At 37.9% G+C, this 23634-nt stretch overlaps 1 protein-coding gene across 1 annotated transcript in view; it reads right to left on the bottom strand.

Annotated features, from left to right (window-relative positions):
* The window catches only part of prkci (protein kinase C, iota), a 40020-nt gene extending 18443 nt beyond the window's left edge, over positions 1-21577 (bottom strand). The window contains exons 1-7 of the mRNA XM_033982388.2: positions 21247-21577; positions 10839-10960; positions 5817-5906; positions 2636-2686; positions 2053-2138; positions 1000-1137; positions 852-906 (exon numbers count right to left, since the gene is read on the bottom strand). Of these exons, the coding sequence (XP_033838279.1) occupies positions 852-906; positions 1000-1137; positions 2053-2138; positions 2636-2686; positions 5817-5906; positions 10839-10960; positions 21247-21329 (625 nt within the window). The 5' untranslated portion in view covers positions 21330-21577. The remainder of the gene's footprint in view (positions 1-851; positions 907-999; positions 1138-2052; positions 2139-2635; positions 2687-5816; positions 5907-10838; positions 10961-21246) is intronic.
* Positions 21578-23634: the final 2057 nt, after the last annotated feature.

Genomic DNA, 23634 nt, shown 5'->3' with positions numbered 1-23634 from the left:
TGTACTAAGACCATTGGTTGGAAAGACCCATGTGGTGCCAATGTACAAGTACATAGCATAAAGTATATTTATTGTCCTGGGGTGGGCAATGTGACAAAAATGAATCATAATTTACTTCATTTTTCATCACAATTAATGTAAATTAATATTATTATGCTGCATTCACAAGATAACTAAAGGTATTTGTTTCTCTAGAGAGTTCACACTTCGATTAGAATGAGTGATTTATTTATTTATTTATTTAAGTTCCAAGTCCAAGATTTCAATATGACGGCACAGCACAACTGACAATCCTCATTTCATCTTTGTATTGTGTAATTGTTTCCATTGGTTTTCTAACAATAGCACCACAATCCTAAGCTCTGGTCCCAAACACCTGACTGGACTTAAGTCTGGGGCTGAGGGTGACCCAGAAAACAGCTGAACCACTAATCTGTTGGGTCGCTGCCCTAATCAGAAATCAGTCAAATATTCATTAATACCTTTTTTCAATGTTGTTTCATTGTCATTCTTTGGATAGTGTCTAGTTTTTTAACTTAACCTTAAAAGACAATGCATTATTTTAATACACGCACACACACACACACACACACACCAGATTTCTGTGCTTTGTGGAGACATTACATTAATTTATCCATATCTTAAAACTCTTACCTTGACCTAAATTAACCCCTATCTTAACTTAAAACAATGTTGTTGGGGGATTGTCCTTTAGTCCCCATTAAGTATGTTATCAAAACACTAGTAACCACCAATGTAGTTTATCTTTAACTGCAAAAGTATATATATAAAAAAATGTTTTGTACTAATAATCAATTCCTGATTATTGAGGAAAAAAAAGTGCACGTTACCTGGCTGTTCCATTTGGTCTAACTGACTTGATGGTGGGCCAGGCATGATTGGCTCCTAAAGTACAAAAAATAGCATGAAATAATTAAATGAATGACCAAAAGTTAAAATTGTTTATTGTTTTTGTTGTAATGGCCTTTGCTCACTGACCTGTAACACTGGTCTGCCACACTCCACCGTGACAAGTTTGTGGCACTTTTTGTGGACCAATAGTTTACAGTTGATGCATTTGTATCCCTGCCGCCCCAGACCCCAGATCCTGTCTGTACAGATGGCACAGTGCGCTCGCTGCTCAAAGAGAAGAGAGAAAGTCACAAAATCACAATGTGTCAGTTTACAATGGAGACCGAATTTGTGTAACACATGACCTTTTAAACCAAATAGATTCTTGTGAGCTTTCAGCAATGTTATAATGTTGTTTTGTTTCATTCACACATGTTCGAGTAACCCTTTATTATTAGTCTGTCTACATTTCCAAAGCTCAAAATGCGGTTCCACCTTGTAATGTCATGTAGTGTTAGTTTTCAAGTTAGCAGACATTATAACATCAATCAGAGAATAGCGCAATGTGGGCCCTTTAGGACAGACAGAGAGATGTGTGTGATGGCTAAAGTTGGCTAAAACATTATTGAACAAGTTTCTCAAAGTATTACATTGTCTGTTCACTCTTTCTCTGTGGTGGTAAGACTGACAAATGCAAACCTCTTCAACCACCACCAATCACATTATACACCATTTGGTAAGTTGGGTGAAGTGTCTTGCCTAAGGAAATAACACCTCTATACAAAACTGGCAGGAGACTGAACCACAAACCTCTGAGTAAGTGGGCGTGTCTCAGCCAAATAAGATGTAGAGATAAAGCTGGCAGTTAGAAAACACTGCGTCATGATGAAGTTATAAATGTAAATTAAAATATAGAAGATATTAAGCCCTATATGAGATAAAATAAATCCCTAACTAAATAATACTTCCTAAATTTACTTGTAGACAGCAGAAATTTGTATTTTTTTTGTTATTTTACTCCAAATCATGTCATTTCTGAATCATTACACCCTTAAAACATCTCATAAAATGTTGTCTGACTTACAGAAGCTTTTGAAATGGAAGAGAAAAATTATCGCATATAAAGTAAATACTTTATGTGTGGGAGTCCTGGGATGTAGTTTTATCAAATTGCACAGACAGACAGAAGCAGGTTCTCACCCTGTTAAAGCGTTTTGCCTGAAAAGCGTGGCCACTCGCATAGTAAAGCTTCCTCCAGCGTCTAGCCCCGCGTCGGTATATAGACTCTGAAGAGAGACACACAATCAGCCAACAAATTATGAACACTGTGACCATAAATAACTGATATTGATACTCTGCAGCTGATGTCATGCCCTGAGGGTGTGATGCTAACTGTAAGCACTGCTCTGTCTAAGACTTTGTTGGAGTTTAATCTGAGTTTTAATTTAACATGTTGATCATAAATAACTGACTTCGCTGGAACTACCACAGGTGAACTGATTTTGTACTGTTTTTTTTTTTTGTTGAACATAAAAGATCTAAACAGGACTGTTTATGCTTGTATTGATCACAGGCTCCTGAAAATGTGTTGTTTAAATAAATTTTGCTTTTTTTTTCATGAGCTGTCAGACTATCCTAAAACATTTTGGCTGTGTTTCCTAATGTGTGTATTGTGTCACCATGGCAGACACACATGCACAACACCCTCAGTATGATGTCACAGCAAAGTATCAATTAGCTGCTTTTATTGTAACAAAAAGAATAAAAAGCATATTCCACTTACTGTCTTCTCCTGGACATGGCATTCCAGGTTTCTCTGGGATATTAGGGAACACTGGGGAGAAAAAATAAATAAATAAATAAATAATAACAAATGTAGCACGTGCACTGACAGCAGGACCATTTGATTTGATTTTGAATTGGTTTTAAAATACATTCAGTTCACAGGGTACATTTTAAACACATCCAGGAGCATTAACGCTTAAGACCACATTAAAATATTCACTGTTAAATTCATATGAGAACTGCATGCATTTCAGAACATGTTTGTAGAGGTCTAAACTACAGTCTTAACAGGTTTTACACAGAATAAGATCCCATGGAGATAGGATATTTTGTGGCTTGCATAACACAGTAACACCCTAACAATTGCAGGCTTTATGATTTGGTAATCATGACCATTCAAACTGCAACTTCAACTGCGATCAATCTTGCAATGCTATTTTGGAGTTTTAGTATTTTTGCTCAACACAAGCGTACATAGAAATAGGGGAGGTAAATGGTTGTATTGCGGTTGCTTGCTGGGCAGATGGTGCACTGGAGGTGAGCTGCAGCCTGCCTCTCTGCACAGACTTGTTCATTCTTCATTCCTAGAGTGAGATTTTTATCTGCTAATTACTTTGATTCATGCGCTGGAATGGGACTGAAATCTATTCTTCATAAGCACCGCTGGATATGCTAAACACAGTGGGAGACCATCATGGATTTAACTTTTATATTTTTACACACTTTACAAAATGTTTTACTATATCCATTTACATTTTGATTTGTTTTTCATGCAGAGAGATTATACCATTTTGTGCTAGTGTCAATTGCATTAGACAACATTTAATTCTTGCCCATCTAATCAAATCTCATTCAATCATGGGTTTCAGTTTCAGTTTTAGGCATACTTTTTTAATGATTCAAAAGATATATCATATATTGAAATGTTAATTGCTAAGGCAACATTGCCAACTTTTGATCACTCTGAAACCCGTAGTTATAACTTGATAGAATTTACAAATTTTCTGCACACTATTTTAAAGCAATACTGCATAACAATTCAGCCCCTAAGAATATTTACAATTTATTGTATTTTATTGTTTGTTTATTTCAGCCCTGGAATTGCCAATGTAAACAAAAGCTAGTGGTACGGAGCTGTTCACTTGAAAACTACTTCTTCATGCCATCACAAGGTGGAACAGGGCATTTTAAGCTTTGGAGATGTAGACAGACTAATAATAAAGGGTTACTCAAACGTGTGAATGAAACGAAACACAACTCTGGGTATGTTTTTGATGAGGTAAATCATTCCAAAATGGCTTAAAGCTCACTAGAGACTACATAATATAGGACCTTTTAAAAGTACGAAAATTATAGTAAAGCAAAGTACCAAATATCGAATCATGGCCGAGCTGTGCCCTACACATGCTTTGATTTTTGCCACAGTGTTCACACAAACAAGCAAGGAGACATTTTTCCCCGAGGTTATAAATTGATATATTAACTTGTTATTTTTTGCTTGTTTTTCTAAGATGATTTAACAAAACATTTCTATACTATATTCTTGTTACCCTAAAGAAGTTGCTTGCTTGTAAATTACTCATTGTTTGCCTGACGTTGCCAGTGTGTCTGAAATAACCCAGTTTTGCAGAAGTGCAGTAGATGTCTGTGTATTATAGTGCTGCTTATGTAGACACAGCCTAGACTTAAGGGCATAGTGTGAGTCAGAGTTGAGGCGTGGGCTTAGCGTCGACGAGCTTGTTAGTGCGCAGATCTGGCAACCCCCCATAGCACTGTCAACTTCCCTCCTCTCTCCATTCATCCACTGTACACTCTTCATGACCCTTCACCTTTTCGTATTTGAATAAAACTTTACAAACAAGCCTTTCCATGTCAATCAAATGTTCACATTGCCAGGAGGACACTGTGAGACTACCTTAGTTAAAGTGCATACGACAGGCTTTCATGTTTTTCTAATTATTAACTGGTTTGGTAGGATTGTAACTGGTAAATATTTATGATAGTTTTATAAAATGAGCTGAGTTTTAAAATGGAATACCTTTACCCATGTCATCAACACCAAAAATCTAAATGCACTGGCAATTTCTAACAGATTAAACAGTTTAATAAAATTTTAATTATTTAATCATAACTATTTTTGTGACAATTTTTCTGTAAGTAGTTTTGGCAGTTGTTAGTGAGTTAGCAGGTAACAGTTATGGAATTACCTCTATGCATGTCAAATCTGCTGCCCATCTCCAACCAGGAAGTAAAATTATAGACTTCATAATTTAAAAAAGTAAATAAAACAAGGCGAGATTATTTAGTAAAATCTTTATTTATAAAGATGCTAAACTATGCTTTAGTGAAATTAGTAGTCTAACCTGTCATATGCACTTTAACTGACACCTAATGGATTCACTCAATGCATTTTATAAAAGGACTAAACTTAGAATAGGACGTGGTCTAGCCCAGGGGTCTGACTATAGACGTCAGCAGCTGGAGCTCTTTCACAGGTCAGTGCGTCTTTGAGCATATGTTAGAATGACTGTATTTAATGTACTTGGACAGAATGTGTTTATAAATAAAACAGGGAATAGCTTTTAGAAGGAGAAATAATGATACAGCAAGTTTGTCCTGGAGACCGTCAGTGAACCAAAATATAATCTGTACAGTCTGGCACAGTACAACTATAAGGAGAGAAGGGCCATGCTCATTAAAGATGCACTGTGTAAATTTTCTTGTAGAGGATCTCAACCTGCTTGTCTCCAAAGAGATGTTATTGCTTTATCTAGAATGTTCCACAGTATGGCATAAACCTTATCAGACTTCCCAGAGAAAAAGGCATGTGACACCACCAGGTCAGATCTGTGGCAAGGCGATGCCGCTCACAGTAAGAATGCTTATTTTTCAAATGCTAGATAGACACTTTTAAATCCATACTGTGGACCATTCCATATAATTCTGTAGAGATCAAATTAATAATTTCAACTATAGAAACCGATTTCTCTTAGCTGGTTTGCCACTGAGTTATTCACTCAATAACATTTGATAACTTTATTAACTGTCAAACATTAAAGCTTAAAAAAACCTTCCCCTTAATATTAGACTTCTCTCTGTAATTGGTTACTTTTACTTTGAACTGCTAGCATCTATAGTACAATGTTAGAGGCATTAGCATTTTTGGTATTAGCTCTCACCGTGGATAATGAGCTCGGAGTCTTTGTTAAGTTCATAGAGTCGCAGAGCCTCCTCCAGCTCCAGCTGAGACGACACTGTGCACGGGTCACCTGCAGAACACACACATTAATATCAGATACATAGACTACATGTATGATCTAGGCTAGAGAGGAAATACTATAAAACAATAACTACAAGCAATTGAGGCTAGATCGATTTACATGGCTAGAAAAATCTAATAACTGGAGTAATCAGTTTAGACGCAAGTCAAAACTGTGTTATTATTATTTGTGAAATTTGGTGTAATAGGTCAGATAAATGCTTTTTAATGTGCTGAAGTTGGCAATAAACTATGCAGGAAGTAGTGTTGCATTTGTGATGGTGCACCATCGCTAATCTGAAGCAGCTTCACCCAAATTCGCACAGCATGGATTTATGTAAACAGACAAATGTGATGAACTATTCTCACCTTTTTACTTTTAAAGAATGCTTTAAACTGGATTAATAGTGCTGTTTTGCGGACTGAATGCCATTATTTGCGGAGGACACATTCTAATGGATAATATATATTGGAATGATGCAGTCTAACTGTATAACTGTATAAATTTATGAGAGGATAATAATAAAGTCTCCTAATTACTTTTCACTATTTCAGTAGTTTTTGACCTCTGGTTGGTCAATCTGTCTGCTCATGATCCTTTTATTGGCTGTTGCCTAGGTGATGTTTCATGGTTTTGATATGACAGCAGCTCAGAATCACCCTCACATCACACACACGAGGAGCGCAGTGTATTAAAAATTGCATATGAAGACAATGGCGGTCACGCCCCCCCCAAAATCGGGGATAAGCAAATCAGGTTCTAAATCAGGCAAATTATCCTGATTCTTAAGGGAAGAGTAACCAAAATTTTTACTCAAGTAATAGTATTGTTACTTCAATAAAAAATAAATAAATAAATACTCAAGTATGAAGTACTGCCCACCGTTCATCTTGACACCACTGTATACATATCACTATATGTCATTTGTTTGCACTTCATACTTGATGTCATTTCAAATATGGGTACATTTAGCAAGAACAAAACTAGCAATACAGTTGTCCCCCGCTGTAACGCGGCCTCGTTGTTTTGTAGATTTTTTGGGTTTTTTTTACATGCTTTTTTACAGCATATGAACGCGCATTGTGTTCTGCGTCCTGATTGGCTAAGGGACTGTAGACCATTGTCAATCAATCTCCTCCGTTCCGTCTCTTGGTACAGAATGCGTTCAGCCAAATTTACATAAATATTCTATCGACACTACAGTGGAGCAGCGCCAGGACAAAGAGGCAGTCAGAGGAACTGTGAAATATGCCTGAGTCACTATAATTTAATTAAACAAGAGAGAAATGCCTGTTTGATAAAAGTGTATAAAGTGTGTGGTGAGGGGTTTTACAGCCTTAAAACATATATAATAATTGTAAAAAATAAAGCTGATTTCTCCTATTGTGGGTTATTTTTAGAACGTAACCCCCACAATAAACGAGGGACCACTGTATATTACACATTCCTACCTACCTACAGCCATCCATTGCTTGTGGATAAAATCCCCCAGGTTTCAATAAAACCACTTGTTACATACTTTGCAAATTTCACATTTACAAGAACTTTATATCTTTAGCATTTGCCGTCGATAAACAATTACTTTAACAGGAGTTTGAACAAAGACCAGTTCAGAGAACAGCTTCGCTTCATTGGTACAGGGGCAAATGTGTGAAAGGTGAGCTGTCCAATAACTACGTGACATTTAAAACTATGTTCGTCTCTCTTTGAGGTGTGAGGGCAATTGTAACATATGAACTTTGAGAGAAAAATGAAAGTATGGAGGAAAATGAAACCCTAATCTAATCAATGCTGCCATTTTATGTGGATTCATTTTGTAGCCGTTTGTGCAATTATTTAGGTCAATGATTAAACTACCACCATGAAATGCAGCCAATTATCTCTTACCATTAGCAAAACAAGTCAAAAGATTAAAGACATAGTTATCCTGGCCTTTCAACAAATAAAGTTATTTTTCTGACCTAAATTAAGTAAATAAGAAGCAAATCATCACATTAGCTTAAGGCAGTCATGCCCAAACTGCGGCCCGGGGGCCAAATGCGGCCCTCAGACCATTTTTTCTTGGCCCTAAAGCTTCCAGGTGAATTGGCCCATATTACCTTAAACAGTACTTTTTACTATATATTTCTGAAAATCTATTTTAACAAGCCCATATCAAATATTTAATGTGTCCCACTGAGGATGTGAGCATGAATAAAGGTCTAGTGGTTCAGTCTAACTTGTAATGATAACGCAGATTTGAATTATTCACTGTATTGGCGACCAGTCTAAGGCCCTCAATCGGCCCTCAGCTTTGGCTGTGTTTTTATATGTGGCCCTTAATGAGAAAAGTTTGGACACCCCTGGCTTAAGGTGAATACACAGAATGTCAGAAGCAATTTGGGTATTTGTAGATTTTGTGGGGCAGAATAAGCACCAATATCTACGGTTGTGTTTTAATTTTTAACCAAAAAACATTAATAATAAATAAAATAAATAAATTTAATTCAATAAAAAATATTTTCTTATTCAAATACTCATCAAGGATATAAATGCACTACTGGTTAACAAACAGCGACTGAAATCATATTTCTTCATAATGACTTAATGCCAGCTCCAGTCTCATAATCAGCATGTTTTTCTAGCAGGTGTTGTCGGTAAAATTTCCATTTTTTTTATTATGACTACCATAGGACTACTAGACACTAGTTTTTCTGGAAAAGTATTTAAGATAAGCACTGGTTGTTTCGAATGATAAAACAGCACTTTGTGCACTGCCTGCATCTAATTATAAAACATGTACGCAAACTGTCTGCGTTGCCATTTATAAATATACTCATACCACAGACAAAACAAACAAACTTGAGCTGTATATTCTCATTATCCTCAGTGTGTACTACTCTGAGCGCTAGGTCACATGTCCACTGTCCCCGTGCTGACCTTTAACCCTAGCCACATCATTACTGTTAGCTCCTGTTGTTTCTCTGCAGGGAGGGCAGGAGGATGGGTGGATTCCACTAAAAGCAGAGCTTCATTAGTGGCATCAGCAGCTTTTATCAGACGCGGTAATAGCTGGACTAATGATACGTGGGCGCACAGAGAGGATGGGGGGGGGTATGTGGGCGTGCAGAGGGGCAGGTGACTGAGCGATAATGACTCCAGGGTGACTGACCCTGTCCTGGCAACTCCTGACAAACTGCATCACAACCAGGAAGTGACAAAGGAGTCCAGTAACTTAAGAACTACTATAAATCAACCAGGACATTGGACAGGAGTTTACTTTATGCTAGATGTCAAATTTGATAAGAATAATCTACCTGAAGGAGCATAGTTTTATTGAGGCTTTTAAGTCAAACTAAACACTAAATCCACTCTTATCACGCCTAAACTGTGTATATGGTGTTAATAGCATTATCTACTGAAAGACTTCCCCGATTACAGTCAGTTGGCTGCAGGCCCCCCCCCCCCCCCACACACACACACACACTTTTTTCTTTAGTCCTCCAGGTACTGCACAGTTTAGCAGCTCTATTTTAAATGTGGTTGTGAGACTTTAAGTGTTTAGTCCCACTTTAACCCTATAGCGTCGGGTCCTATCGTCGGCGATAGAGCGCAGATGCGGACTTTTCAGCAGCGTAACTCCGCAACCAGTTGTGCTCTCAAGTAAATTCAAACAGCGTCTCAAAGCGGAGGCACGGGGCTATTTAAATATTTTTCCGTCAGTTACGGTAATCTGCCTCTGTTGCTCCGCGAAGGTGACGAATGAGAGCGCGGGTGCTGCGGGGATTTTCCCAGTCATTTATTCGATGCGTAAAAGAAAAAATACGGATGAAAGTGAAAAATAGAAGTAGATGTGTGAAAAAATGCAGTAAATTCTGATACTTCCTTTAATATGATTTTTATGGCTAACAAAAATCTAAAAGTCTAGGTGACCTATACTGGCCCATAGTGTGCTCAGTCCTTAAAGGGTTAAAGGCACAAATATCCTGCAGCTGTAATGGTGGCAAGGGCAACAGGGCATAATCAAACAAAATTGTGAAATTAAATAGGAGCAATTATCAAATAAGAAAGGCTTAATATGCACTGTCTATTCCAAGTCTATTCTATGCCTAAATTAGGGTAAAATAGGTCTGTAATATGACCACATCATTACTACAGTATTCCAAAACAGTGATAAAACACAGGAAGGGTAAAAATTGATTTCACTGATTTACTCTAAATAAAAAAAAACAACAACACTAAAATTGAAGAGGAAAACACATTAGACCAAACTAATAACAGTTGACAGATGTAAGACCTAGATGACTGAGGGATTACACAGACATTGCACCAAAAGGAGCTTGTGCCCCAGTCTGAGAATGACTGTCCTAGAAGAAAATTAACTTTCATATCAACACAAAAATTCTGTAACGTGGAGTAAATAACAGTTCTCTTATCTTTCTTGCAAGCGTATCAGGAATTGTTATAATAATCGCTTATTTGCATAAATCAACAAGTCGGGGCAGTTCAGTTCACACAGTTAGTTTCCTGTTAATGTTTATGGAAAATTCCCTCCACTAAAGCAGCCTGAAAGAAACACTATTGAAACGAACCTAAACAGCTCACAAACTCACCACAGCCCTGTATGGCACTTTGTATTTTCTTATATAAATTATGCATTTCATTGGGACTACTTTTGTACACTTGTGTTTAGTACAGCACGTACAGTCTGCACAGTCTGCTGTAATGGCAGACTTTAAAAACACAGGAGTTGCACAGATGAGAGTTTTCATAACTGCATCCACTCAAATAGCAATTTCGATTTGATTGTGATTAATGTGATTGTAGCCCTAGTTAAAAAATACAAATTATTGTTTCTAGTTTTTCTCTCCTCTGCTACATGAACACACTTTATCATAACCACATGATGATATTTTCAAATGATCAGTCCTATGAAACGTCTCATAAGTGACAGAGCAGTACCTTCTTCGTCGATCCACTTCATGGTGAAGAGCTGGTCGTTGTCCATGGAGCACATGTCTCGCACTTCTCCATACAGACCCTCGAAGGAGATGGACGGCTCGAAGTGAGTGATCATGATGTCTCTGAGGAGATAGAGAGCTGGGGTTAGGACTGAGCCAAGACACTAATAAATCCCTCCTGAATTTATTTATGATCAAAATGAAACCAAATCACAAACGAATATATCAATGATCAATGACAAAATGTATGCCTATTTATTGACTCATTGATAATGGTTTATGGATGGCAGCTGAAAAGCCTCTATTTGGTCCAAATAATGTTGTCCAAAGTATCAAAATTCAGATACTAAATCAGTACTAGTATCCAACCTTGATACTCATTTGAACAAGCATTGATACTAAAAGAAATCACAGAAACTAGACAATGTTGTAGTATAATGCAACATGTTAACATAGTGTTTGTGTTGAAAATCAAAATATTATCTAAAAAAAATGGGCATTTTCTTTTTTTTCATCATTGGATTGAAATTGGTATTAAGTATCAAGTACATTCCCTAGTATCAAAATGTAGTCATGTATACTTGTATGACACTGTTGTATCATGACAATATCCAAATGTTGTCACAATACTAAAATTTCAAACACAACTTTGATACTAAGAAGGCATCGACATGATACTCAATACTGATTTCCATACCACAATCACAACTAAAATCTCTCTCTATTTAGACAATAGACATTAAATCATAGCATTTCCTCTAATATTCCCATGTGGCCTCATATCTTCGTCATCCAAGTATGTTGTCTTATACTTGTTATGATACAGTTCAAGATCATAATAGTTCAGGAAAGGTTCATTTCTGGTCTGTGAATGTAATCTTTCAGTATAGATACTTACTAAAACTAGTATCAAAACTAGATACTCATTTGAGCATCAATTAGTATGCCTATTTTTGATACTTTTGAAAGCCCTAATTGTGACAACACCATGTCCAGATGACATCTTTGAAACCTTTTTCAAACTAATACTTCTTCCAAAAATATCTAATATCTGGGCATCTAATCTGAAATATTGGCATATGGCCCACACCTATTTAAAAGTATATTTGACCCCAGAGGATTCCCAGTAGCTTTAGAGTTACTCATTACAAGGTTTTGTACAATACAGCCCTAACACAGTCGTTTACTAGCACTGCTGAACAAAGCTCCTTAGAAAAGAGGAGAGAAAAATAGTTTTGTTTTTTTTTTCCCCCAAACACTGCTGCAGTGAGTCACAGTCTGCCAGTCTGTCACATCCTGAGAGCATTCAGCGTCACTGCTCCTCTGGAGGAGGGAGACAGAACACACAGAGAAAGAGGGAGGGAGGAGAGAAAGAGAGGGGGAAAAGAGGAGGGGAGAGGAGAGACAGGAGTGTAGATGAGGGCAGAAGGAAGAGAGAGGAAGAAGAGACTGGGAGTAGAGGAGGAGGGGGAGTGATAGAGGGAGAATGTAGCAATGGAGTGAAGTGGAGAGGAGAGGAGGAGAGCAAGAGGGGAGTAGTGGAGAGGAGAGAAGGGAGAGCATGAGGAGACGAGCGAGCGTGATAGAGCAGGAGGAAATGAGAGAGGGGAATGGAGACAAGGGGGAGAGCAAGAGAAGTGGAGGACAGTGGAGAGGAGAGAAAGTGAGATGAGACGAGAGGGAGAAGAATGGAGAGGAGAGAAGGGGGAGAGCAAGAGGAGATGAGAGAGGGCAGTGGAGAGGAGACAAGGAGGAGAGCTAGAGAAGTGGAGAGGAAAGAAAGTGAGAGAAGATGAGAGAGAGAGAGGATTGGAAAGGAGAGAATGGGGAGAGCAAGAGGAGATGAGAGGGACAGGAGAGGATAGGAGAGAAAGGGGCGAGCAAGAGGAGACGAGAGAAGGGAGAGCGAGAGGAGAAGAGAGGTGAAGAAGAGAGGAGTGGAGAGGTGAGAAGGGAGAGAGAGTAGACGATAGAGAGACAAGAGAGCAGTGTAGAGCGGGGAGAGGAGAAAAGGAGGGCAGACGAAAGAGGAGTGGCATGGAGGGGGAGAGAGGAGGAGGGAGTGGAATAAAGAGGAGGGGAGAGACAGACAGAAGGAGAGAGAGAAAGAAGTAGAAGGAAATGAGAGAGAGGATAGGTTGTGGGAGATAAAAGAAGAGAAAAACAGACAAAGGAGAGATAAACAAAGAGATGAGACTAGAGAGAGGGAAGGGGAGAGAGAGTGCGGAGAGTGAGAAGGAGAGGAGGGGGAGATGGGAGAGAAGTAGAGGGAGATGAGAGGGAGGGAGAGTGTAAGGGGAGAGAGACAGTGAGGAGGCACAGGTTGAAAGGAGAAGAGGGGAGCAAAGTGGAGAGAGATGTAGAGGAGAGGAGAGAGAGGGGTGAGGGAAAGAGACACAGAGAGACAAGAGGGGTGAAGGAGAACTAAAATTTAGACTGTGGTCAAATCAAGTGAATGAGCTCTCATTGTGTTGCACTGCTGTAAGTCACATGACACTGTGATCAGTCACACGCACCTGCAGAGAGACCTTTTCATCATTGTGGAGTTTTAGGTTTCAAAACCAAATGAGCAAAGAACCAATCACACAACTCAATCAATGAGGCAGAACTAACACACTAATGCAATTTCAAACAGAAACCATTATAGATAAGCAGCAGTTATAATAATTCAATGGAACGAGCCCAGAGGAAGGTGGAGTGAATGGGATTGAGAAGTCATGAAATAAGTCTAGTTTACAAGTGCATATGAGGTATATTGAAAAAAAATATATATGTATTTTGATCAGACCAAGAACAAAACTATTCAGAAAAAGTCAAATTTTGTCCTATTTATGTGATTTTTTTAGTATAGATACTTCAAATAATCTGTATAGAGTATTGTTAATTGCTATGGCTACTTTTTTAATCACTCTGGAACCCATGAATAAGTATCAAAACGTTAAAGTATCATTTAATATCTGTCAAAAATACATGCATTCCTCAAAGGAGCAGCAGAGAATAAACACTATATAGACAACATGCTCCAATGGTGAATGTGAAGTCCAAGGGCATTTCTTTGTACAAGGCCATAGGAGTCAGAACAGGCCCAAAGCCACTAGTGCACCAGACTGACACAACACACAAGTACTATATACAGGCAGATGATGCATACTGCAGAGAGTGAAAGGGAGAATATAACAAAACAAGTGTTCAAGTCTGATGAAGGCAAAATCTCAGATGGAGGGCAGGGGAGAAAAACTTAAGAATACCTGAAAATGTTGAAATGATTATATTTTAGAAGGGTTTCATTCGATCTGCATGCTATAGCCTGACAGAAAAGCCAAACTCATTTAGTCAGTTTAAATATAACTTCTTTCTATTTCTTAGCCCACTCAAACTGTGTTAATAATTTAGAGACATGCTTGCCAATGGATTATGTTGAAATGTTGAGGACACTTCCTCCTATAAACAAAAGCATTAAGTTAGCAATGCAATGCAACTACAGACCTGAACAGAGACTGGGACCTAATGACTGCATTCAAACTTTAGCCTCTAATTATATCAACTGCAAGTGCTATCAAGCAATAAAACCAGGAAACAGGAAGAGCAGGGCACCTGGAATGAACTAAGCAGCATAAATAGTACTTTGTCATTTAGTGTTGCTTTTTGCTAAGTGAAAAAGTAAAAGAGAGCCAAGGTATAGATTAGTTTAATTAAACATCATACATTTTTAATTGCCCCCCAAAAATGTTAAACCTCTATCTAAGCACAGGGGCTCTTAATGCCAATATCTTGACAAAATTTGAGTAATACAACATTTACCCATGAATTAAGGATCTCTGGCCATTACCATCGGGTCATATTGAACAGTAAGCAGAACTTCTTATAGGGCTGAACATTTTTGGTAAAATGTCTAATCTAATCTAATTTTCCTTTCAAGCATTATGAATGAGATTAGATGTGCAATCTGTGTTTTAATAAAATAACTCTTTTCAAAGTTAACATTTTAAAAATGTCTAGAAGAATTTACAAAAAGAATGAAATTGAAACAAAATAGGAATAAAAGAGGAATGTGGAGGAAACTATGATACTTCAAACATGGCAGGTTTTGTGAGTTGCATCCATTCAAATGTCAATTTCATTTTGATTGCGATTAATCTCGCCTGTCACCTCTCATTATCTTTACATTATGAGTCATTAGGCCAAACCAAAGCACACCAAAAGGAAACCACTGCACACATTGTAGAAAAGAACAAACATGGCTCTGGGTTTCAGGTCTGAGTCAGGACTAAAGACTGAGATTGAGACATCATTGAGTAATGCACTCCTCCAGACAGATGAAGAAAGATGATACCACACAAGTTATTCAAATATATTATCACACTAAACACTGATTTAGAAAACTTTTAATTCCAGTTTTAAGGGATATCCATTAGGATCAAGGTCAAAGTACAGGGATATGTATCATATCGTATCGTCGACTCTGTATCAGGATATGTATTGTATTATGAGGTACTACACAGCCCTACCACAGGGACACAGGCAGGTGGTGTGTACGTCCCAGTGCAGAATTAAACAGCAGGGGCCCAGAGCCCCCCATAGAGGCACAAGGTCAATGCAGCGGACCACTTACAAGGACACATACTGCCCTCCACTGACTACACTACTAATAATACACATTACTATAGAAAACATGGGCCAGATAGGTTTTTGCTGTTTTATGGGATAATTTGCATATTTATTTTACATTTTGTTCATTGTAAACAATACAAATATTTAACTTAAAATAACAAAATCATATTGATTCCCACTTGGCCCCAAACGCTAAACCTCATCACCATATAGTGTTCTATATTGTTTAAAATATAGTGTTAAAACTGAACTGAAACTAGCTTGGTCTAATACCTCAACCTCAACTAATACATTTAAAACATATTTTCTGATTATCGATCAGGATACTAAGAAAAATTGAAGTGTACATTTTTGTCAATATCACTCATCCCTAAATGAATGACTTTTGAATGAATTTTGTAAAAAGTCCTATTCCCACTGAAAACCATGCAATCTTTCATTCATTTTTAACTATCTGTGTGGCCTTGTCAAAAGCCTGCATTACTCAGTGGGTGGGATGAGGCAAGACTTTGTGCTTGGGTGCTTCTGGGACTTTCTCTCTGTGAATAAAAGTATATTTAGAGCCAGAGAGATACACTTCCTGTATTTTAAACAAAGCATAGTCCCAGAGCAGTGAAGCGGCTGCAGGACTGAGGCAAGCACTGGTAAAAGAAGCTCCACTGCGCCGCTGTAATCTCTGTTTCCTGTCAAATACGACATGAGAGAACAACATGGCTGACACAGATCCAGCAGGAAAGCTCAAGGACGATTTGGGAAAATATGTAGATATATTCGGTTACAGAACTTTAGAATTTTGTACTGGTATTGTAAACTAGGTATACTTAAAGTCATAAAAACAACATTACTCTGCACTACAGAGTAATAATAACTGTCTATTAGATGATGTCTATTAGATGATGCTTTTAGAAAACATTGTGTATTATTGTTACCTGGCTAGCCAAAATTTAGGGGTCTGGAACCGTATCCTGTCTCCTCAACTCCAGGGGGCGTGACTGACAGGCGGATTAACCAATCATAGAGCCACAAACAAACATGGTGGGTTAAATGTAAGAAATGGGGGGAATGGTGCAAAGGACTAAGAAACGGTGTGGGTTTCTTTGAATCAAAAAGCAATCCATCTCAGGTCAAATAAGTTGTATATTTTGTCTGAATGTTATAAAAATTTTCGAGATATCTTCTGCATTTGAGAGACAACTGACAAATTAGCAGCTGTGGTTGGACCATCCCAAGTTAGGACAGAGAGCTTTGAGGCCCTTATTCCAGACCCTTCTGTATTCAAACAGAATGTAGAAGGAACTGGTTGGTCAGAAAAGTTATATGGACAATCTGTTGTTTGGGGTTTTCAAGACTAATCAGAATTGAAACTGAGAGGAAATAATGTTCTTTAAATAAATGCACTGTTTTCGAAATAATCATTTCCTCTAACTAATAATTATCCTGTCTGGAGTATAAAACCACTAACTATTCTGAACACTACAAAGCCATTCATACTTCAGTCTCAAACTGTAATGCTTCTGGGAGAGTTCAGAATCCAAAATCCTAACTTAAGCAAACACAAGCTAACAGCAAATTTTTTTCTGAAAGTGAGTGCTGACAGCCAAACATGGTGCCACAGAGAAGGTGCACTGGACCTGCCTGTTGCCTGTTAGCTGGGCTGCTGTGCTGATGTGCTTGTATGTGCTGACTGAGGCCAATGGCGTAGTGCAGAGTAAACATGTAGAGCTCCGGGTCTATCATCCACAGTAGCAGAACAATGGGGACTTGTATTAACTATTTACTTTGGATGTTTTTCTAATGCTGTCAGCTAAATGTAAAAGCTACACTCGCAAACTTGTGACCTACAATTATGCAGTCGCCCGCTCGGGAAATCATAAAAGTAATGATCACCAAGTCTATTTTAAGGTTTTTATTAGGGATCATTATCGAGATCATTATCGAGAAAAATCACAGTTTAGTCAATCTAGGTACCTTTTTGCAACGTTGTTTTGTTTTTATGTGATTATAAAACTACTGGGATAAATAAAGTGGTATTGAAATAAAAAATGCAAATATATCTAGAATTTGTAATACATCACATGTGTCAAAGTCAAGGCCAAATGCGGCCCTCCACATCATTTTATGTGGCCCTTGACAGGGTAAATTAAAAGGCATGATGGTCTTAAAATCTCAATTTATCAGTAGATACGCAGTTACACAGCCATATTTTTACATCTAGGCAAATGCATGTGCAATATTTGTAACTTGAATAAGTAATAAATACAGAAACAGTGAATTAACAAGTTGAAAAATTAGGTAGATTAATTTTATCTGGCCCTTTGAGAGCAGACATTTTGCTGATGTGGCCCTCGGTTCCTGCTCGGTTCCTGACTAGAACCAGGAAGTACGAGCACATAAGTCCTGTGCTCAGGTCTCTGCACTGGCTTCCTGCAGCTCAAAGAATAGACTTTAAAGCAGCTCTGCTTGTGTATAAGTCTCTCCATGGCCTAGGTCCAAAGTATATCTCCGACATGTTAGTGCCATATGAACCATCTCGCAATTTGAGGACTTCAGGGACCGGCCTCCTGCAGGTGCCCAGAGTCAGGACTAAACATGGGGAATCAGCGTTTCAGTTTTATGCAGCTAAAACTTGGAACAGTCTTCCTGAAGGTGTGAGACAGGCCTCTACTTTGACAATATTTAAATCCAGACAAAAGAAACATGGACTGATGGACTTTTATTAGACATAGTAAAGTGACAGAAAAGTATTTGAGAAGTGACAGGAAGGTTTTTTGTAAAGTAATGGGAAAGTTCTTAAACTGAGCAAGACAGTGTTTAAAGAGTGCGAGAAAGTGTTTTGGGTGCAAACGAGTGGGTGAGAGAGTTGCAGATTGGGTGATTATTTATGTTTTGATTTGTGTGATTTTAATGTCTTTCTTATTCTGTAAAGCACTTTGAATTACCTTGTGTACGAATTGTGCTATACAAATAAACTTGCCTTGCCTTGCCTCGGTGAAAATGTGTTTGACACCCCTGTAATACATGGTTTTCTATAGAGCTGTGATGTCTGCGGTTTCTGAAATACTGATATTGGCCCAACACTGAAGATTTTGTTGATATTTAGCACTGATATGTGTACTGCGTTGCTCCAACATGTGTCTAATGCATTACAAACTAAAGTGTTACAATGAAAATAGAAGAGAGATTAGGCTAAAAATATGGCTGCATGATGTTTACACAATTATGCCATAAGTTATTTTATATTTCGCATAAATACTTTTTTGTTCCTTTTTTTTGCAAAGTGAAAAGTTAACCACTTCTGTGGTGTATTTATTGCTAAGACATTAAGATCCCCATGTTACTTTTTATTGTTTTGAAACCTAGTCTTGGACAGGATCATACGGCTAAACATAAGAAGGGTTCAAATAGGGCTGGGAAGAGATCACTAGATTACTCAAACTTGAATGGATGATATATAAAACCTCTTCATGAATGTTTCTGATGAAGGAAAAGTGTTCTATAGTAGAAACCATCAAAAAGTCAATTTGCATAATATTCCCTCTTAACATAAATTTATGGGCCTTGCTACGGATTTTAAAATCTTAATATTTGGAGGAATTCAGCAAATATGTGATATCAACCAGCAAAAACACTATAACAAACCACCCCTCCTTTCCCATACACACTACAGACATACCCTTAAACAGTAGCCTAGTTCTTACGTCACTTTGCTTCTCCAGAGGCTATCACACAGGAGTAGAACAGATGCATTGACAGACAGGGAAGGCTACAGGCTGACACCAGGGCTCTGATACTAAAGCTATGATGATGTCTATAGCATGAAGATGTCACAATCAGCTGGAACACAAAACAGATACCAGACAATAGATAGCAAATACAGGCACGTCATGGAGCATAGTAGATTAATGATAAAGAATTTGAAAATTGTACATTGTAAGCTAATATATTATTTAGAGATGTCTTTGTGTTTTTGATGTGTGTTGAATAGGTTATTTAAAATGGCATAACGCAGTACAGACTGGAGCTGCTCAACTTGAATAACGCAAAAATTATGGTAAAATAGGTCTTGCAGTATGATATAAATATAGGGTAAGGATTCATAACAGAAAAAGAAACCAATTTAATGAATGAGTCTCCATCAAACATTCAATCACAAACCTCATCAATTACACGGGAACCATTACAATATTTTATCAATGCTCGATCAGCTAAAACAAAACAGTCAATAGTCATGCACTAAGGTAACATTCTTAAGGCTGTACTCTCTGTCTGTATTCTCTTGATAATTATAGCTTTTGTCAAATTGTGTTTCATCATCTAGAGCTGTGTGAATATTGAAAAAATGTATAAATCATGATTTTGAAAATAATTAAAGTTAAATGAAAGTAGGTCACGTATCTCTTAGGAAATGACTGTTGTAAAAACACATTACATGTAAAAAGGAACAAACCATGAGCAACTGCAGGAAATGAGAAATAGTCACAATTGTAATTGAAATTTGATTAACTGCACAGCTCTAATGTCATCCCATTACTCTTGACCTGAGTTGTGGTATACAGTTTGTGTTAATTCACTCTACCACAGTATAACAAGCAATCCAATTCCTCTCACCAATGCTAGCTTTACTCATTTTAATCCAAAAAATAACATAACGATAAGTGCAATTAGCATTTCCCTCTTGAGCATAGCTGGCATACTTTAGCAGTGAGCTCATAAATATTTCAGATGTTTGGTTTTGTAGGATGCCATCCCATGATCGCATAGAGCACAGGTGTGTCAGAGGCAACAGGTCCGGCCATGGAGACTCGCACTTCACGTTTTTCAAGTCAACCTCCAACCACTGACTCCAGCCCCAAGTGATAGTGTCAGGCGTTGTTAAGACCAAAGGCAAATGTTATTCATGGTGTAAAGGGACATTATAGGGTTGAATAAAATAGGAAGAGAACTGATTGCCTGACAACTATGTATCTAGGTTTCAACAAGAGGCCAAGAGGGCAAAAGGAGGATTTCTATAACTACTCTACAAACATATTTTCACTTCATTAACTTTCCAACCATAGCAGCTACTATACTGATACTTTATATGTGTTTTCACTCAAGTACAAGAAGGTTTCGTTGCAAGTTATTCATTAAAAACTTGAAATTGTTTCCTACAGTGGCAAAAGTTTGAAATTAATAGACCTAAAATGTGTTCAGTATTTGACAGACAGCAAGACTAATGCTCATACTCCCTCATCAAAATCCTATTATTAACCAAGTTATTCATAATTCTGAGTACATTCAATTGATAATTACCATTTATTTTAGCTCTACCTCATGATGGAAGAATACCTGCCTCAGTGATTACAGTAACAAGGTTTGGAAAAGTCTAAACTAAAGTAATAAAGCAGTAATTAGTTATAAATTATATACTGTGCCCACATATGAGAACAAAAACTGCAAACAACTCTTTAGCTTTGACAGAAACTAAAGCAAGTCTCAAGTCAGTAGTAACTAAGCTTTTAGCACAACATAACTCTAAACAGTAGGCTTAATTTACATTATCAGACAACTCCCATGCTTTTCCTGCATTTCTGAAATAGCCCACAAATCCGGGAAACAAGCAGTGTCAACAGTCTGGTCAGTTTCACCTGTGGTCGCCTTGACAAGTTTATACAAACCTAAACACCCAGCGTTAGCAAATGTTAGCGGGGTTAGCTTATGTTAGCCTACCGCCTAGCCATACTCACAAGGGTTAAAAAGCTTACAAATGCCTTATTTTTGTGGTTGTGAAGAGGCCGGTAGGATAGACGACTACTCACCCTTTATAGTAAGCTTTTACCCGGACTTGATGTGAATTTTCGCCGGGGTGGGACATGGTGCTGTCCCGCAACGTCGGCATCATAAGCTCCGCCGCGGTCACTCCGATGTTACCCCTCTCTCTTCTTCCTTCTTTGGCTTTCAAGTTACGTACCACACCCAAAACTCTCTCTTTTACCGGTCAGTGTCACTCATGAGCAGTATCGAGGTCATTGATGTCCAAAACTGTTTAAATTTAAAGTCCAAAATAAGGCAAAAATTACAAATAAAGTAGTGAAAAACTTAAGAGGTCTGTCTAGCAACTCCCTACTGCAAAGGCCTGATGACGGACTAGTCCATTGTGGGAATGTGGGGGTGTCACGGTTTAGCATCACGTAAACAAATCACTTATTTTTATTTTATTTTGCGGACCAACCGGATGCTCATTTTACTAAATAACATTGCTAAATTATTCCCCATATAGTTTGTGAAATATTGATGTCGTAATGTTTATAAACTATTTTCAAAATTCAGTGTGCATTCCGATTGTACCAACTTGAGCTTTTCTTGTCGGTTATATGCAGCATTCAAAGACCAGATTTTGGATTTGTAAATAGATATAATACTACTAAAATTAAAATATCTAAATACTAATTTAATTAATTATTATCAAAGTGACATGATATATATTTATCATACTTGTTGATATTTGATTAATTAGCATTTATGAACACAGGCCTAGTAAATTAGCCCAATTAATCCCTTTAAAGTTTCAATATCTAACTTTTCTGATTGTCTCCAATGAGATGTTATAGCACTGCCTGGAATGTTGCACAGTATGGAAAGTTATAGGTCAGATCTGTGCATAAAGGTCAATAAGAATGTATGATTTTTACATGTATTTTTTAACACTATAAACACTTAAAGAGATTTCCATTGCTGTGATGGTGGGAGAATTGTTAAAGCACTCTTCTCCTCCCTCTCAAACACTGGCTGTGCTGTGGACCCACGCTGACAGCTTTTGAATGAATGAGTCCAACAGCAGTGACGCCTGACGGAGGAGATGAGAGGGACATCAAATAGGGAGGACCATCACGAATGACCAGTGACCACCTGGGCAGAAAGAGAGGGCAAGAGGAGCATCCAGGAGACCACCACAGACCACTGGAGCAGGAGGAGAGGGCAAGAGAGACATCCAGGGACCACCACAGACCACTGGGACTGGAGGAGCAGGCAAGAGGGGTATCCAGGGAAAACCACGGACCACCAGTGTAGGAGTAGAGGGCAAGAGGGGCATGCAGGGATCACTACAGACCACCAGGGGCAGGAGGAGGGGACAAGAGAGTCATCCAGGTACTGCCACGGACCACTGGGGAAAGATGGTATGAATAAGCCTAAGCTACCCTGTTCTGATACGCACCAACAAGCTCTGCATTCTCTGATATAAACTGAAAATTTCTACATAAAAAGCTTACCATTTTTGTCATGTTTATTATTATGTGTTTATGAGTTTAATTCAGAAAGCAATAACCTGTTTGTAGGAGGCACTGACCCAGCATACATGGATAAATCTATTATTTAACAGCCGTTACCATGGAACATAAAGACCACCACTGTATTTTTTCCTGTGGTCCCTTGTATCTTTATTCAGGGCACAGTGAGACGCATTATATTTGTTTCAGGCTAATAAAACAATACTTGGTTTACAATAAGGCTTTTCTAACCAAAATATGCAAATAATGGTTTAATTTAATTTAAAGATACAATAACTTTTTTTCTGGTGCAGGGTCCACCACCTGCCTGTCTCTATGGAGTGTTGCCAAGTTTCAAGAGGCAGAGAGAATGTATGTTTTTCAAGGTATTTATTCAGCAATGAAGACACCCACTTAATTAATGCAACATGATGCAACATTTCAGGCAAAGCAATAACATTTCCATTTTCACACAAAAAGTTACATAGTGTACCATTATTTTATTGTTGGTAAAGCCAAAAGCTTGATTATACAACAGTTTAACAGTTAACAAAACTGTTAACAAAATATTTACAATAGAGCGAGCCTGTAGGGCCATTAAGGCTGAAACTGGAGACAATAGCTGTTTACAGTTTCAATATAGTTAGCTCCTCCCTTCAGATAGATATAAGGCAGTATCCACCAGCAATCTGACCAGAACTGAAGAAGCGGCTTGGATGAGCAGTGAAACGTCTTCAGTCCTACTTTTGTTTTTTTGTCCAGTTGACAGATATAACTTTGGCTTTTACTATAAAATATTAACAGTTAAAGAAATACCGGTAGTTGCCTTTAGCCTATGTATTAGCAGGTGTTTACAGGAAGCACCATGAGCAATGAGTCTTCAAATCTGGCTTGAATCGAGCTCACTGAAAATTAAAATATACCATATAAATCAGTTAA

This window comes from Periophthalmus magnuspinnatus, chromosome 17 (assembly GCF_009829125.3).
Source record: "Periophthalmus magnuspinnatus isolate fPerMag1 chromosome 17, fPerMag1.2.pri, whole genome shotgun sequence".
Taxonomy (NCBI): Eukaryota; Metazoa; Chordata; class Actinopteri; order Gobiiformes; family Gobiidae; genus Periophthalmus; species Periophthalmus magnuspinnatus.
The sequence above is the reverse complement of the archived record's forward strand: the minus strand, read 5'-3'. Positions and strand labels throughout refer to the sequence as shown.